At 34.7% G+C, this 19,342-nt stretch overlaps 1 protein-coding gene across 1 annotated transcript; it reads left to right on the plus strand.

The window, feature by feature from the left end:
• The first annotated feature begins 4,074 nt into the window (after window positions 1–4,074).
• On the plus strand, window positions 4,075–13,990 carry LOC122295760 (DEAD-box ATP-dependent RNA helicase 3, chloroplastic-like). The gene is made up of 10 exons (XM_043104985.1): window positions 4,075–4,765; window positions 7,469–7,605; window positions 7,689–8,103; window positions 9,645–9,743; window positions 10,323–10,547; window positions 10,896–11,273; window positions 11,895–12,038; window positions 12,320–12,415; window positions 12,584–12,849; window positions 13,677–13,990. Exons 1-10 carry the CDS (start codon window positions 4,310–4,312, stop codon window positions 13,753–13,755), a joined length of 2,295 nt encoding a protein of 764 aa, XP_042960919.1. The 5' UTR covers window positions 4,075–4,309; the 3' UTR covers window positions 13,756–13,990.
• The last annotated feature ends 5,352 nt before the right edge of the window (window positions 13,991–19,342 follow it).

The raw sequence follows: 19,342 nt of genomic DNA on the forward strand, positions 1-19,342 counted from the left end.
TATTTTACTGTCCTTAGATGGCAGTTTGTAGAATATAAAATCACTTCCAAGTTTTTACAATAATGGGCATAGGTGGGTCGTAAATCATTTGGGCTTTATGTACTTAGGTTTTTTGGAGATATTTTATAACAGCTAGAATTTAGTAGTTGAATGGTATTGTGATATCTTTGGAAGCTATATGGAGATTACCTTTTATGCAATAGGGTTATCTAGGCTAGTTTTTTTAGTCTAGATTTCTATATTATTTTCTTAAAGTGTCACAGAAGTAATTATTATCATGAAGCTTACATTTCTTATAAAAAAAAAATGATAATAAAGAAGAAGAAGAAGAAGTAAGGTTGCGTTTTGTATTGAGTTTTGTTAAAGTAGTAGATCAAGATTAGTTAATGTGTTATATGTTTCTTTTTTTCATTTGGAAAAAGGTAGGTGCATGTCGATCAATGGCTCCAGGAAGTTGTTTGGATAACATTTTTATGAGGTGTTTTTTTTCTAAATTTTTTGTAAAAGCTATTTTTGATCTTTTATTTGTTTTCCCACAGAAAATTGGGCATGCAATGCTTATATGAATTTGTTTTTATAAATAGAATTTTTTTGACATCCAAAAGATGTTTAGATTAAATTAAAGAAAATTTTAAAAAGGAATCTAGAAATTTGTGGAAACATATATAAGTTACCATGTGCATCCATCTCTTTCAGTATCATGGGATCGAATTGAGTGTCTCCTGGGTAATGATGAAATGAATTTATCATTTATCATGGGGCCATGAAAGCTATTGACCAACCTCATTGTGTGGATTTTGCAGTTTTTATCAGATTTATATGAACTTTAATTCCAAAATTTTTTGCTTTCATTAACTTTAATGGCTCCTTTTATGATGGATTTATACACAAAATTATATATAAAAGACACCTAGGATTTATAACTCGAGTGATATTTCTTGTATGTTATGTCTATTGATGTTGGGTAAATATTGTTAGTCATTTACTTCATAGTATGCTAGCTTAATATTAAAGTTTTATATATGATTTACCTTCATTTTTTGTTAATGTTCTCACTACAAGAAAAAACACCTATTGCAGCGATTTTTATATTGATTTTGCTTATTCTACAAGTCTAATAATAGAAAGAAGGTTGTGTTAATTTTGCCTAAATTAACAAAAATAAACTAAGTTTTTGGTCCCTCAATACATAGTACGTTCTAATAGCTCTTGCCTTTATAAATTTTGAGCAATTCAAACCAAGCGACAAAAAGGACTATCCTTGAGAACTTGGATTATAAAGAAACTACATCCAAAATGAAGTATCTAGGAATTCAAACCTTCCTTTGGAAGGTCCAAGAAAGAAAGCTACCTTGAGCAGTTGGAAAAAATAAATAACAAGTTAGAGGGATGGAAATAAAATCTATTATCACAGGCAGGTAGAACGATGCTAATTCACACAATGGCAAGCACAATACCCACATACCAAATGTCGACACATCTTTTACTAAAATTTGTGTGTAAGTCGATAAATACTAGTTTTAAAAATTTTTGGTAGAAAATAAAGAAGGATCAAAAGCACAAGCTCTATTCGAAATCCTGTAAATCAATCTGCCAACCAAAAAAAGAAGGTGAATTAGGATTAAGACTGATGGAAAATATGAGTACTGCTCTACTATGAATGCTACCAACTACTCACTCCCCTATGCTCTGCCTTCAAATGCTTAGAAGATCTTCCTAGTTCTTATGCTCCCATAACTAACTTCTATTTTCCCAACGATATCAAACCATAAATGGTTTGATCATGAGCTTCACTAAACGGCTATTTTCTTTTCCATCTAAAGGTACCAACTTTCTTATAAGGGACTAACTCTGCTAGACTATCAATACTCATCACATTACCTTGGGACAATCCTTCACTCTAAGGCCCATGCATCTCTATCTAGTCCACGTGAGGCCCATCCACAAATCCTTCCCACCCTACTGAATTCAACAGCTGATTACTATCCATATTTAAAATCCCTAATTTTTCGTTTTCAGATTCCTTTCCATTTACCTCTTGTAACGGTTTTGATAAGGCAGGACATTCAATATTAACTCCATCCGTGTTTTCAGCCTAAAACTCAGCCAATTAAAAAGGATTCTCATCCCATCCTTGACTACCCTCCCTCGAATTATCAACATTAGCTATTCGATTGCCAGCCACTACAGAATCCACCATTACAAGAGGTTGCATCCTCTCCTTTTGATGATCATGTCTTCCTCTGTGAACTCCATTGTTAATAGTAGCATGTAACCAAGGACCATATAGGAGTATATCAGTATCATATGAATCCATCTCCCCTGACCATAATTCACAATCACAATGAACATGGTCCAGCATCCCACATGCATAGAAGAAATTTTGAAGTCTCTTGTATGTAAAACTAACTCACACCGATTGAGCTAAGCCAAGATTAATCTTCTTTCCCCGCAAAAGAGGCTTAGTAATATCCATATGGACCCCAATGCACATGAACTCCCCCATGCTATCTCCCCCTTCTCTAGATCAACTTCCTCTACCCTTTCTATGGCCTTCCCAATAGCATTGCTCATATAATCATTTCTGGCCATTAAGGGCAGGTTATGAATTCTAACCCAAAAAGGAGCTTCAACCAACTTAACTTGATGAACTTGTTGAAATCCATCCACTTCACTCACCAACACAAGATATTTATCAAACATCCAAGGCCATTCTCTCTTCACCCAATCCTTATCACGTACATCTTCGAATTCAGCAATGAACAAAGTTGGATCTAGATCACTTACATGCATTAGCTTCACAGGTCTCCAGACTCTTTGCAGGGTTTGCTTAAAGGCCAATTTACTGAAATGTTTCTTTGTAAGCAACTTAAAAATTAAACAACGTTCACCTCTTTCGAATATCCTCCAGCTTTGAGGAATCTACCGTTATCTCCTCAGCTTCTTTTTCTACAAGGGAGAGGCGTTGGCAAAGGCTCTCCAAGTCCATCTTCACCAACTAAATCACACACACACCGGATGAAATCTTAAAGATAGCGCAAAGGAAATCTTGTACATTGATAGGAAGAAAGCCTCTACAACAGTGAGAACTTGTGAGAGGATACTTGTAATATGTCAATTTTTGTACAGAAAGAATATTTTTACTCGTTACTTCTATACCATATATGATATTTAATTTTTTATTATTATTAAATTAAAATAAGTCTTTTATTTGTCATCTATATATTATATATTTGATAAATAAAAAAAATTTAAAAAGTAAAAATATTACATGTAGTATTCGGTATAAATTATATGTAGTATACAGTACAGAGAGGAGGAGCACGATTTTTTATTTAGAAATATATTTTTGGTGTTTCAAAACAAAGGAGAAAAACTAGGGGTGTCAAATAGTATTAACAGGTCGTGTTCGTGTCGTGTCAAAGCATGTATATTATACTATATAGGTAAATCCTAACCCAACCCTTTAAACTTATCATGTCAAAATCTCAAACCCTAACATGACCCACTAACATAACGTATCGTGTCGTGTCAACCCGTTTTAACTCATTAATGAATATTACTAAATAGGTTGACATGATACAATACGACCTATTTCAAATTGTTTATATAAATGAGTTGAATAGACCTAAAATTAACCTATTTGACTTAATTAAATTTAACATAATTTTTTGTAAATGTTAAAATCACAATATCTATAAAAATTATAAAACTAACTATAAGTCTAAAATTACAATCTAAACAATAAAAATTTTAAAATTAAAATTCTAATAATTTTACTTTTGAGTAGAAGGGTATAACTGTAATTTTAACTTTCTTAACGTGTCATAATGGGTTATAACAGGTTGACTCATTATCAACCCGTTAAGCAATCGTGTCTTAACGGGTCAATTTATTTTAATCCAAATCTATTAAGATTAAATCCTAACTCATTATTATCGTGTCGTATTCGTATTAAATTAACGATCGTATATCAAATTGTACCCTTAAGAAAAACAATGGGTCGAGACGGCTTCCACAGGTCGCAACTAGGTCAGAGTCCCAATTCCGTATAAGTTTACCAGTGTAGCAAGTAGCAACCGAGGTGGAGGTTTGAAAGGCCATACATTTTCCAGAAGGGTTGTGGCCTTATCTCCCTCTCTTCTTCTTTATCTTGGTTCTGCGCCCCATTCCCTCCTTTGAAAAGCCTCCACGCCTCCCTCTACCCGTCTCAGTATTTCTAACGTTTTGCATTTATACGTTTATATTATTTAAGTACTTTTTAGCAAGCACAGTCTTGTCACTAAATACGGTAGTTTTGCTTTTAAAGATGGCTTCTTTCATAGGCGTTTCGTCCATTTACAGAACTCCAACACTCGAGCTCTGTAGAAGGACGACAACATTAACAACAACGCCTCTGCTTTCGTTACCATTATCGGACAAGTCTCATCTCATTAATGTTCCGAAAGCCTACAACACCGGCCAAAAGCCCTTCTCTTTCGAATCCGGCGGTACACTTAGGAGTGGCTTCAAGCAGCAGAGCCTTGGTTTGGTTCCGTCCGCGATTGCGACCCCCAATTCTTCGGTACTAAGTGAAGCAGCATTCAAAGGCCTCAGTGGTGGTTCCCCAGAAGACTCTCTGGATGAATATTATGACTCTGAGGTGGAACCATCTTCTGCTGCCTCTGCGGGTGAGGAAGAAGTCACCATTTCCAAATTGGGTTTGCCTCAGAGTCTCGTCGATACCCTCGAGAGCCGTGGGATTACTCACCTTTTCCCCATTCAAGTATTATCCTCTCTCTCCCTCTCTCCCTTTTTCTCCTGAACAACTTTCCTTTTTTCAATTTTTTTTTTTTTAATTTCCTGAATTGTTTGAACGAAAATAACTTTTCATTAAACAAAATTTAGGAATTTAAAGAAAGCTGCTTTTGCCAGCCTTGCTTGGTCACTGAGAATTTTTAGATGAAAATTTTGAGTTTTAAGATAAAATATTAAAATATTATTGTTTTGAAATTTGAAAAAATTAAGAAAAAGTTGAATTATTTATTATATTTTATATTAAGATTTGAAAAAGTTGTAATGATGAGATAAGAATTTTGAATTTGAGATAAAAATTTCAAGCGGCCAAACATAACTATTAAATACTCTTCTATGTTTTGTACGAGAGACTTGTAGAAAGCACAAACATAAAACTTCCCTTTGTTCAACGGATTCCAGATGATCCTATATGCCTCTCCCACCCTCACTCTAGTGGAGTAGACAAGATTGCAGTACTCAATGAATGCTTCAATTTTCAAATCTTGTACGGCTTTGAAAAAAGTGACCTTCCATTAAGGAAAGCCATTGGACAGCTCTGGGAGATTTGAAACTGAGGCTTCTTGCGACCTCGCAATTCCAAAGTTTTTGGGATATACTTCCTGTATGGACTTGTTACCACACCATAGGTCATGCCAAAACTTGATTCTAAACCCATTCCCCATCTCAAATTGAATGTAAATAGAGAAAGTCCCCCACCCTCTTCTTATGTGCTTTCAATCTCTATCCCATATGGTCCACTCACCTCATTTGTGCTCCATCCACCCCAATCCTCACCAAAAATTGAGTCAATTATGGTCCTCCATACAGCCCCCCTTTCCAATGGGTATCTATCTACATAACCATTTTAACAATAAAGTGCTATAAAAAACCAAGAGATTCCAAATTTTCAAACCTCCTTTGAGATTGGAGAGCATACCATGGACCATTTCACCAAATGGAATTTAAACTCATCATCCATTCCGCCCCATAAAATTCATTCTCTAGCCTCTATATGGTGAGCTGCCTTAATGGGAAGTGGGAACAAGGACGAGAAATAAGTAGGCAAGTTGGAAAGAGTGTTTTTAATCAAAGTTACCAGATAGAATTTAGGCCATGTTAAGTATAAACCCAACCCAAGATATGGGAGATAAGTGCATGAGAGAACATGATGAATAAATTATAAAGTGTGGGAGTTCAGGAGCCAAGAGTGTCATGGGTACTTAATGTCTAAAGATAAGCAGAATAGCAGTTATGCATGGATAGAGCAGCTGTAACGTGTATTGCATGCCATGTGCATTCTAAGTGTTATTAACTTTTATCATTAGTTTGAAAATTTTGTATTTAAATTATGTCTGATACTTATCAAAAAAAAAAATTGTGTCTGGGAATGAGATTGAATGAGATAAAATGAGATTAGATGAGAATTTTGTGTCCCATCCCATGCCCCAAATCTGCCCTTAACTTCCTAAGTGCAAGCGCAGGCTTGTGTGTGTGTTTATTTCTATAAGATATGTAGCCGTTTTGGTTTGTTGTTTTATTTACTCTGAACTGTGGTTATTCTCCTTCCCTCATTGGAGATTATCGTGTAATGTTGAGATTCAATGCATTCTATTTTTCCTTTGTGCGTGCGTTCTTCGACTAGGACCTATCATACTTCCCTAGCCAAGAAGGATGGGTGATTGCAGTGAAGAATTGATGATTCCCTCTTTGCCAGTAGCTACTTTAGATATGGCAAGAAGTTTAAGGGTAGGTTTGGCAAGTGTGATGAGACACAAAATTCTCATCTCATCTCATCATTACAACTTTTTCAAATTCCTACACAAAATATAATAAACAATTCTAACTTTTTCAAATCCAAAAACAATAATAATATTGAAAAATAATATTTTAAATTTTCATCTAAAACTAAACATTCTCATCTCGCTATCCAAACCTACCCTAAGTCAAGTTTGACCTAAGAACCATTAGGTCACTTCATTGATGGCTTAATATGGCTTTGTTAGGTATTAGAATAAGTTCTACTGTTGTCAACTTCAGTGGAGTTAGTTTTGCTTCTTAGAGTACATACAATCAACTGTCATATTAGCAACCCTGATGCTGCTAAAGCAATAGCGTTTTACTTAATAATATTTTGGTGTGCAGTTTATTAATTTGATTTGTATTCAAACCCTTTTAGCACAGTCCTTGATTATCTAACTGAGTCAAATTAGTTGCTCCAAAAATTTACTTTTGTGTAATGCTACCATTATGTAAAGCACACCTATGATCCGGAATAAATATGAACTGATGAATGCATTCTCATGCTTTTCAATGGTATATGATATTTTGTGAGTGCTAAAGTTGGCTTGACTGATAAAAATAAGTTGGCTTTACAAATCAACCTGCCTCTTCTTATTTCATTTCCTAGATTCCGAATTTTCCAGTTTTCCTCTTCTAATTAAGTTTTGCAATTTTACACTAAAAAAAAAAAGTTTTATAATTTTACCTTCTGTTCTATTTTAGGATAAAAATCTTGTTTGCTTTGTTATTCTGAATATCTATCTTTGTTATTTTACATAAATAATAACTGTGTGTGTGTGTGTGTGTGCATGTTCGTGTGTATGTGTGTATTTATGTCTAAGATTCTATATAAACTATGATAGTTTTTTCCCTTACCTATAAAAAAAAATAATTTTTCCCTTTATTCATATAGAGAGCTGTTTTAGTCCCAGCACTGGAAAGTCGAGATCTCATTGCTCGTGCAAAGACTGGGACTGGGAAGACGTTAGCCTTTGGGATCCCAATTATTAAACGCCTTTACGAAGATGACAAACAAAGAGGGTCTCAGAGGTTTTTGGAATATCAAATATGTTAAAAGCTACTTCTTGAAATTTGACCATTTGGTGGTCATGTAATTCTTTATATTTTTGCAGGCGGTCTGGTCGTCTTCCTAGAGTTTTGGTTCTTGCACCTACACGGGAGCTAGCAAAGCAAGTGGAAAAAGAGATTAAAGAGTCTGCACCTTATTTAAATACTGTATGTGTTTATGGAGGTGTTTCTTATGTCACACAGCAGAATGCACTTTCCCGTGGAGTTGATGTAGTTGTTGGGACTCCTGGTCGAATAATCGACCTGATAAAAGGTAATAGCCTCAAATTGGGGGAAGTTCAATATTTGGTCCTTGATGAAGCTGATCGGATGCTTGCGGTTGGCTTTGAGGAGGATGTGGAAGTAATTTTGGAAAAGCTTCCACGTGCGCGTCAGAGCATGCTGTTTTCTGCAACTATGCCTGGTTGGATAAAGAAACTGACACGGAAATATTTGAATGACCCGTTGACAATTGATTTGGTACAACTTCTTTCTTTTTTATTCTCCAAAGAATTTCAGAACCTTCATGTTTCCACATCATTTGTGATTAGATAATCTCATGGGATGAGGCATATAAGCATCTCCAGCATCTCCTTGTAGTATGCATTTTGAGAGGTATACTATCAATGTTGGTTACGGACACCTTGTGTATGGTTTCCCTATCACTTATAATAGTCCATGACATGTTCTTTCTAACAGCACAAGGGGTGAGCACAAGATGCTTATCGCCTTATCATATTGAAAATGCTTAGCGATAAAATAAGAAAAAATAATGTGAACTGCTATTTAGCTTGATTTGAACTGTGAGATTTGGGATACTTGTTTTTTCTTTCTTGTAATGCTTGATGCAAGCTTCAAATTGTGACATTCCCCCATGATAAAATGATCACTTTTTTCAATTTTTTTTTTTTTACTTCCACTGGAAGATTCTTTTATGGGTAAAGTTATTAGCAAGGTTAAAGCTTTTGCTTATGGCATTTGAGAAATCTTCATGTTCAGCCTTCTGTCTAGTGGCCCAGATTTCTCAACATGTAATAGTTAAACATGACATACTTCTGATGATGCTTTGAGTTATAAATAAATAATGTCCATGTTTAACATCAGTATTAAAGCAAGAGTGGAAATTAAGGGCTCGTTTGAACACTTGGAGTATCTTAGGGGATGTTTGGGGAATGAGATGAGATGAGAAATCTGTGAATAGTAGTGAAATGATTTGAGTTAAGATGTTTTATGGGGTTTTAAAAAAAAGAGAGAAAAAGTTTAAAAATATTATAAAGTTTAAATATTTTTAGAATATAATTTTTTAATATATGTATATATATTTTTTGTATTTGAAAAAGTTGAATATTTGAAATTGAAAAGTATTGTGTTTGAGTGATGTTTGGGAATGAAATGAAATGGGAAATTTTGAGATGAGATGAAATCATCTCTATTCGCAAACAACTCCTTACAATTCTGTGAATGGTGGGGAAATGGCTTGAGTTAAGATGTTTTATTAAGTATTGGAAAATGAGAGAGAAAAAGTTGATAAAAAAAAATAAGATATTATTTTTTAATATTATTTTTATTTTGAAGTTTGTAAAAATTGTATTTGTTTTTGTGTTTGGATAATGATTAGATGAAAAAGATTAAAATTTGAAATTGAAAAGTATTTCTGTTTGAGTGATAATTGGGAATAAAATTGCGAGAAGTTTTAAGAACTTTGAGACCCACCCGTGGGTAGCCCAAGTGGTAAGGGTGGACTTGTGCGCATGAGTCCCATGTCACAAGTTCATTTGCCCCGGGGATCAATCATCAAACTGCGATTTAAGTGGGAGGCCATGGCAGTTGATTGTTGTGCTAGTCTCCCTAGGGGTTTAGGTTCCATGGGTGAGTCCTAAGGGTTCTGCTGTGGGGGTTCCCCTGTCATCAAAAGAAAACAAAAAAATTAAGAATTTTGAGAATTCTGTGTCTCATCTCTGTGTCCAAATGAGCCCTATGTTTCAAATCTTATTTTTGTCCATTTCTCTTCCCCTCCATAGGTTGGTGATCAAGATGAAAAGCTCGCTGAAGGGATAAAGCTTTATGCTATAACAGCCACTGCAACTTCGAAGCGCACCATTCTTAGTGACCTTATAACGGTAAGAGGTGGCAATCATATGCTAGTATTTTAGCTGATGCTTTGTAATCTAATTTATAATTAGAAGTCTTGATAATTCATAAAGCCTTGACCATTTGGCAAATCCACAATGATGAAGATCTCTCTCAAGTCTTATTAGTTGTTAGTCTTTACTTTGTATGTATTTGAATCTATATTTCCATTACTCTTATTATGTGATTTATTAATAATCATGTTAACCGTCTGTATACCTCTCAATCAATAGAATATTTTCTTTACTTTTCTAAAGGCTCAAGGTCAAATATACATGAAAAAATATTTGACATTCATTATTTAAAAAAATTGAACTTTTTTTCCTGGTTACTCTCTTGTTTCTAGTGTTCTTTTTTTATAATTATCTCTTGTACTAGTTTTCTAATATTTCAGGAGATATTGTTGTCAAATTTCATTGCATCATTAGTGTCTCTGTGGACAACTGACTGATAAAAAAAAAAGTCTCTGTGGATGACTCGTCTAATTTCATTTAAAACCCAGGGGGATTTCTTTTTTATTTTTTTTTTTTTTTTTTTTACATTTTACCGAGTGTGAATTTACTTTTCAGGTATATGCAAAGGGTGGGAAGACCATTGTTTTCACACAGACTAAACGTGATGCCGATGAAGTCTCAATGGCATTAACAAATAGCATTGCTTCCGAAGCATTGCATGGAGATATATCTCAACATCAAAGGGAAAGAACATTAAATGGATTTCGACAAGGGAAATTCACAGTGCTTGTCGCCACTGATGTTGCATCCCGCGGACTTGATATCCCAAATGTTGACCTAGTAAGTTTGTGGAGTTTCTTTATGATTGATAATGGAGTTTTTTATGATCGATAATAAAATTCATGTATTAGCTTTGTGGATCCTGGTATCATGTGTTTCCTAAGATAAAATCTAGCATCATAAGAATAAGTTTTCAAAAAAAAAAAAAAGATACGAAATTGTAGCAGAATTCCGCTCGTATTGGGACTCTTCACTCCTGTGTCTAATTGCTTGTTGCACCTACAAGTTTTAAGACTTTGCTTTTATTTAAAATCTGCAACCCTTACACTTTGCTCAAATATTAGGATTCTAAATTGTTCTTCTAATGTGTTGGAATTCTCTTATTTCACTCTTTACCCCTTTCTCCAGGTTATTCACTACGAACTCCCCAATGATCCAGAGACTTTCGTGCATCGCTCTGGTCGTACTGGACGTGCAGGAAAAGAAGGTACTGCCATTCTCATGTTTACTAGTAGCCAGAGGAGAACAGTGAGATCCCTTGAGCGTGATGTGGGATGCAAGTTTGAGTTTGTTGGCGCACCATCTATCGAAGAGGTTCTGGAGTCATCTGCTGAGCAAGTAGTTGCTACTCTAACTGGAGTTCATGCCAAGTCTATAGAGTTTTTCACGCCAACTGCACAAAAATTGATTGAAGAACAGGGAATAGGTGCTCTTGCGGCTGCACTAGCACAATTGAGTGGATTCTCCCAACCTCCTTCATCCCGGTCTCTTATAAATCATGGGCAGGTAAATAATGATCCTTCTATTTTTTGTAAAGGTCTCATTAATATTAGCAGTTGAATTATGATCCTTTGATTTTCAGTTTGAAGCTTACTAGTTCTCACATTCCCTTGTCAACAGTTTCTTCTTCGGGAAATAACAGTACTTGAGTATTGAAATGCAGTTTGTTCAGTTGTTTTCAAATGATTTTCAACTCAACCGAATGTATGCAAAAGAAAAACTCCTATTTGCTTGATGATAAAGATATCCCTGTGATGCCAATGGCCCTTTGGCTTGATCTAGTCTCCACCTGTTCCAAGTATGGTGTGATATCGAAGGGTTGAATCCCCTTAATCATAGTTTCATAGATAGAAAAATCCTTGATTAAGGAACATATTAAAAAACAAAATTATTCGAAAAGTGCAGTCAGCTCAATCCTTGAATGCCAAAACCTAATCTCAGGGCCATTACTTGCAATGTCAGAAGTTTCATGATGCCTAAAGATGGAAAATTCTAAATTCATGAATTTTATATGCTAAAATATGTAGTGCTAAAAGATTTTTTGGTTGATCTCAAGACTTTGTGGTGTTATGTGCAGCCTTGTATTGGGCTCTGATGATTTATTCATACTTGTTACTTGTATTGCAGGGATGGGTTACATTGCAATTGACTCAACATCCACCTTATTCTAGTAGATACCTGTCTACTAGATATGTCACTGGGCTTCTTTCTGACATTTACCCTGCAGCTGCTGATGAAGTTGGAAAAATACATCTAATTGCTGATGAAAGGGTTTGTATATACAATGAGTAATGTTAGATACAGTCGTAGAGTGCGCAAGTGCCACGCAATCCATTTGAAAAAGAGTGAGGTCCACTATCAAAAAATTAGTTTTTTTTACGTGGGTCCCGTATTTACTCACTTTTTTTCAAAAGGATGGCACTGCGCTTGCACTCTCTATGACTGCAAATATCATTTCTCATACACAATATGCACTGCTTATTGTGTTTTTGTAACTCTATATCAATGCATTCCATTTTTCTATTATAAGTTATGGCTGTTGCTTATATCAGGTTCAAGGAGCTGTTTTTGATCTTCCAGAGGAGATTGCAAACGAGTTGCTGAATAGGCAAACACCACCCGGAAACACTATTTCCAAGATTACCAAGGTCGATATAGATTTTTCCCTTTTGTATTATAGTTGCTTCTGCATGACTACATATGTTGCATGTGCTGGCCATGATTTGATTAATTTAAAGTTTTTCTATGGGTACGAGTCTTTGAATTAAACTACCAACGTAGAAGTGAATTCTTTTGTTCTTCTATTTTAATGACAGTTGCCTGCCTTGCAAGATGATGGCCCTCCAAGCGATTATTATGGCAGGTTTTCTAGCAGGGATCGGAATAACGGACGTGGATCTAGGGATCGGAGAAGTCTTAGAAGCTCACGGGGTTGGGGCAATGGTCAAAATTCTGACAGTGATGATGGTTTTTTTAGTAGTGGCAATCGGAGTTATAGAACTGATAACAGCTGGTCGCGGTTTTCAAAGAGCAGTGGGGATGATTGGCTGATTGGGGGTAGACAGTCAAGAACCAGGGACAGGTATATCTCATTTAAAATTTCTTGATGTTTTGTGAATTCCTAAAAGAACATATCTTTAATTCTGTAACTCGTGTTAGTTGGCATTGGAAGTGTTACAAAGGAACTTATTGGCAATTCCCTTATGTAGTAAATGATACTAGGTAGGAACATCTGACAAATAAACCCCTAAGGCTTGGCTCAAGTGGTAAAGGTCAGCTTGGGGGTATGCTTCTCCTAAGTCCAAGGTTCAAATTCCCTTGGGTGCAAACAATCTCTAGGACCCATCAGACTTTGAGATTTTCTTCTTAAATTATCCGAGGTACACTTGCGGAAAACTCATTGCCGAGGGCCTGTGCACCCAGGATTAGTCGAGGGACATTGTTCTTAGACACCCGGTGCCAATAAAAAAATAAAAATAAATAAAAAAATAAAAAAAAAACGGCTGACAAATAAAAAGGTTGCAAAATCAGAAGGGCTGTTTAGCATATCTGTCTTATGGACTAAACTAAAGACACAAAAAGAGAATATCTATGTTCTTTACAGAATGAGCGTGCAAGTCACTCTTGCACATTCACCTTCTCCATGTAACTGAGCCAGCAGCACAAGTGCCTGCATTTTCATCCCTCAACAAATAAAGGTGACGTAGTTGAAGCCTCATTCCTTAGACGAGTGACATAGTCTACAAGAGTGGAGTTAACCATTGATTATTTTTTTTTTTTTACTGCAAAACCCCATAAAACCTCTTTCAGGGGTCTGTTTCTGTTGGTGAGATTTTTGTATTTAAGTTAATAGTCATAGTTTAAATCTGCATAAAAAAAAGTCATCAGATATCTGAATTTGCGTTACAGAGGCTTTGGAGGTTCCTGTTTTAATTGTGGCCGGTCTGGGCACAAGGCATCAGAATGCCCAAACAAGAAAAGCTATTAGTTGTGCCGCAGTCTACATGAGGTTTCAATGCCCCAAGTGGGTGTAAGGCGGCTGCTGCTGCTTAAACTTGCTTTGAACTTATATCTATCTTGAATCTCTTGGTACTGATGATATTTCCCAACCATAGAGATTCTGTTGTGTTCTGCATTGTTATATTCGTCTTTAAAATGTGACAGTTATTTTGTTGTAACTGGTGCTTCAGCATTTGGTGAATGGATTCCCCGTTCTAAACGCCTCTCTCAATGTTTATCTTAACAGAGAAACTGTCATCAATTGCCTATTGGAAGGTTCTTCTAACTATACGCATTTATGGAATTTATCTAACGTAGCATTTGTAGCCAGTAGCAAGTATCAGCCATGATAAATCTTGTTAGTGCCCTTGGTGGGCTCACATCCGCACTCATTTTTTTCTGCAACAACTCTGAACAAAAGACATGGTGTTATGGCAGTAAAAACATGTAGTTTGATTCAGGTAATCTAGCTAATGCACGCGGGACATGAACCTTTTTATATCCTCAAGACAAATAGTAGATGACAGACAAAATTGTGTTTTGTTTTTTTTTTTTTTTTGGGGGGGGGGGGGGGAGAGAGAGAGAGGGGTCTTTTAGTAGCTCGATTCATGTGGGCCCTACTTGTTGCGTAATCCAAAAGGGTTAGAGAAAGACAAGCAACGCGTCTGAAAACCTGTCCCTGGTTGCTAAGAACATCTATAACAGATACACAGGCTCAAAGCCTTCTCGTTGTGTGAAATTCTTCTACTTCTATTAAGAGTTATTAGAAGTATAATTTAAAATTAATTTCCCGCACATTTCTTTGTATATAAAAGGCAGGTGTATTTCATTTGTAAAGTGACTGACTTCATAAATACAATATTCGACTTTCCAATTTCATTCTTGTTATAGTATCAGTTGAAATTTTTCCTGCGCACTAGAATGGTTTCTTCATCCTCTCTTTCTACTAATCCTTCTCCTACACCTGCTGAGGATGCTTCCAACCCTTAGTTTATTCATCATGGAGATGGTCCAGGCACCCTACTTGACACCCAAATCCTTAATAGTGATAACTATCACAATTGGCATAGATCTATGCTCATGGCCTTGATAGTTAAGAACAAGGTCGGAATTGTGGATGGATCTATTTCACTGCCATCAAATACATCTCCTCTGTTTTTTTCTTGGACCAAATGCAACAATATGGTTCTATCATGGATTCTCAATTTTCTTTGAGAAGAAATTGCAATCACTGTCATCTATGTTGATTCTATTGTGGAGATGATGTAGTCTGATTTTAAAGAACATTTTTCTCGGGGTAATGGATCTCGCATTTTCCAATTATAGAAGCCTATTGTTTCTCTCACACAAGATGACCTCTCAATCACTGTTTACTTCATTCAAATGAAAGGTCTATAGGATGAATTGATGAATTACAAACCATTGCCTGTTTGTTCATGTGGTGGCCTACATTCGCTGCTAGATTTGCAATAACAAGAGTATGTAATGCGTTTTCTAATGGGGCTAAATGACTCATACTCTCACATTCGAGGATAGATCCTTCTTCTTGAACCATTTCTTCCAATTAACAAGGTATTTTCCCTTGTTCTTCAAGAAGAACGACATTGTGAGATAGGCTCTATCTTGGTTCTTGCTATTCAATCTACTACCCTATCTTCAAATTCCTCTTGCAAGTCTCAAACTGCAAACAAGAATTATGCTCGAAGAGGAAGGCCCATTTGCTCCCATTATGCTATACTAGGACATATTGTTGAAAAATGCTTCAAGATTCATGGAAATCCACCTAGATATCGATCCAAAAGTCTTTTCATAATTCCTTTGTCAAATTACCTAAAGGAGCCTTTGCATCAATCACTCATAGGTTTCATTTATCTGTCACCCTCTCTTATTTTACATAAAGTGTTATATGTTCCTTCTTTCACTTTCAACATTTTATTTGTCAGTAAACTACTCAATTGTTTGTCCTATTGCTTAATTTTTCTTCATGATGCTTGCTTTATTTAGGGCCCCATCCATTGGAGGACTAGTAGGAAGGGTAATGCTAAAGAAGGACAATACTTGATGCAACAATCAGAATAACCTATTAGCTCTAAAGATGTGTCTCCTTTCTTTGCTTCTATTTTCAACACTTCTAGTCATAATAATGTTGCCGTTTGACACAAAAGGTTGGGTCACCCATAATTCCTATGATATTGTTTTCCATGAACACATATTTCCATTTCAATCAATGTCTCATAACATTGATCAATTCCAAATCCATTTTCCTATTGTTATTCCTCAACCCATTTATGAATATTCAGAAACCATCCAACACTCGTCTCCCTGTTCTCATAATTTAGAAACTGATTCTTCTATTATCACATCATCACATCCTTCTATTTCTGATCACATTTCATGTGGTTGATATTCTAGAGTACACAAGCCACCTAGTTACTTGCAAAACTATCATTACCATTTGGCATCTTCTAATGCTTGCCCTACTTCATCTCTAATTGATTTTTTTTTTTTTTAATCTTCTATCAGGTAAGCAATATTCTATATGTCATTCACTTTCATATTCTCATCTATCTCTTAAACACAACTTTTTTCTTAGCTACTTTCACCACCTTTGAGCCTCAATTTTATCATAAAATTGTTAAGTTTCCTCACTAGAGAACTGCTATAACTAAGAAAATTGCAGTCTTAGAAAATAATACTGGGACCTTCACCACTCTTCCACCTAGAAAAAATACAATTGGATGCAAATGGGTCTATAAAGTGAAGCTTCGATTTGATGGACCCTTGATAGGTATAGACACGACTGGTTGTTAAGAGATTTACACAGCAGGAAGGTATTGATTATTTTGACACTTTTTGTCCAGTTGTTAAGATGCTTACTGTTACGTGTCTCTTAGCTATAACAACTATTAAAGACTGGCATCTAATTCAATTAGATGTCAATAATGCCTTTTGACATGAAGATTTGTTGGAAGAAGTTTACATGTCATTACACCCAAGCTTTGGTGCTAAAGGTGACAATAGAGTGTGTCGGCTCAACAAGTCCTTATATGGTGTAAAACACGCTTCATGCCAATGGTTTGCTAAGTTTCCTTCCACCTTTCTTGAACATGGTTTTATACGGTCCAAGATTGATTACTCTTTATTCACTCGATCTCAAGGTTCCACCTAGAGGCCTTATCGGCTTAGATTCACCTAGACGGCCTTATCTGCATGCTGCTTATAGAGTCTTGTAGTACATTAAAACTTCACATGGTCAAGGCTTATACTTTCCTTCTACTTCACCTCTCCATTTGACTGCATTTATTGATTTAGATTGGGTTGGGTGCAGTAACACAAGGAGATCCATTGCTGGGTTTTACATATTATTTGGTAGTTCTCTTATAGCATGGAAATCGAAAACGCAACCGAAAATGCAACCAATAGTTTCAAGATATTCAACTAAGGCAAAGTATAGGGCAATGGCCACCACTGATTGAGAATTGATTTGGTTATTTTCCCTACTTCATGACTTGCAAGTTCCCCATCCTGATGTTGCTACATCTTATTGTGATAATAAAGCTGCTATTCACATTGCCTCCAATCCTATTTTTCATGAACATACTAAGCATATAGAGATTGATTGCCACTTTGTTCATGACAAAATTCAAGTTGGCATCATTCGTCCAGTTCCTGTTTCCTCACATCATCAGCTTGCTAATTGTTTTATGAGACCACTTGCATACCCTCTGTATTCTACCTTACTCCCCAAGCTAGGCATCATCAACATTTATGCTCCAGCTTCAAGGAGGGTGTATTAGAGTTATTAGAATTACAGTTCAAAATTAATTTCCTGCTCATTCCTTAGGATATAAAGGTAGGTGTATTTCATTTGTAAAGTGACTGACTTCTAAAATACAATATATTTAACTTTCTAATTTCATTCTTGTTAACTTCATATGTTACATAAACTCCTTGGCCTCGTCAAGCTACTTGGTCAATGCTAGAAACATGACCATGTAGGTCTTTGAATTGGTCTTATCTATTCGGCCACCATTTCCATCAAATAATGTAGAATAAAAAAAAATCTATGTATTATTTATTTTTTCATTATCTTATGATATGATATTAAATGATAAGTTCATAAGTGAAATATAAGAAATAATTTTTAATCATCTAATATTATATTATGAGATAATGAGAAGATAATAAAAATTGAGATGATAGATAATATTTAATTGTAAAAAATTTACGACGGAATACTTTAGTCGGGCAGGTTTGGGGTCAAAGAATTCTTATCTTAAACTCAAAATTCTCATCTCATCATTACAACTTTCTCAAATCTCCATACAAAATATAATAAATAATTCAACTTTTTCAAATGTCAATACAACTTTTTCAAATTCTAAAATAATAATATTACTAAAAATAACATTTTAAACTCTCATCTCAAATTCAAAATTTTTATTTCTATCTACAAACCTCCCCAACTCGTTAGTTTTCTAACGGTACAGTGGGTTGCATAGCAAATTTAACCAGGCTCTCCCCATAACATTTTTTTTTTTTAATTCTCTGTCAGATTTATTTAATAATGTATTATTTTAAAATATATTGTTATGCATTTATTATTTTTTTATATATAACAGCCGAAACGTGTGCTAACTTTTTAGGAAGAAAAATGATAAACACATAATATATAAAGAAAATTCTATCCATAAATTTAATAAACCACATACCACTATTTTTGCTATTTTTTTTTCTTATTAAATATGTAGTATATAGATTATAAGTAGAAGAATTCAATTATTTTAAAAAGAATAAAATTCAAAAAAAGAAAAAAAATAAAAAAAATTATATGGTATATATTGTATGTGACTTATGAATAGTAAAACTCATTTCACAATACGTTACACAACAATGTTGTAAAAGGAGGAATATTTTCATAAACTATCTTATAAAATTAACGTCACTTTACAAATAATACCCCTATTTTACTACATATGTTGAGTAAAGTATTATGAAATGTGTTGTGTCTCTTTTTCTTTTCTTTTTTATATGATATAAACGATACACCGAGCGTCAAATGTCGGGCGGCTGATTAGCACCATCCAACTTTTTATTAGCCGACATGTATCATATTTATCACGCAATTTATTGAATATGGACACTTAATTAAGAATTTCAAGAGCGATAATAACTTGATAGAGAAATGCTTGATCTAAAAAGATATGTTACAAAAATAAGTTAATAAATTAACATTATTTGACATGATATGTCAAATTATAAAATACTTATGATAACATACATCTAACATATTAAAGCAAATCCTGCTAATTTATTTATTTTTTTAATAAAAGACACTTACACTACATACATTTATTTAATTAATAAGTAATTTATTATTTATTATTTTTTATATTAATATTTAAATATAAAGATAAAAATAATAAATTAGATTTAGTTTATGGTAACATTTATCTTTATAAATCTAGCAATTCTTAACTCGGTATAGAATTAAGAAGGTTTCGGTGTTGCATCCAGCATCATGATAACTTGGTATAGAATTGAAAGGGCATTGCAGGCATGATGGCCAGAAAGCC

The sequence above is a fragment of the Carya illinoinensis genome, chromosome 2 (assembly GCF_018687715.1).
Source record: "Carya illinoinensis cultivar Pawnee chromosome 2, C.illinoinensisPawnee_v1, whole genome shotgun sequence".
Lineage (NCBI taxonomy): Eukaryota > Viridiplantae > Streptophyta > Magnoliopsida > Fagales > Juglandaceae > Carya > Carya illinoinensis.

Coding starts and splice junctions, on each gene's coding strand:
- LOC122295760 (XM_043104985.1), top strand. CDS start 4,310: ATGGCTTCTTTCATAGGCGTTTCGTCCATTTACAGAACTCCAACACTC. Junction 9,744..10,322: donor TTCTTAGTGACCTTATAACG/GTAAGAGGTGGC, acceptor TTTACTTTTCAG/GTATATGCAAAGGGTGGGAA. Junction 11,274..11,894: donor CTCTTATAAATCATGGGCAG/GTAAATAATGAT, acceptor CTTGTATTGCAG/GGATGGGTTACATTGCAATT.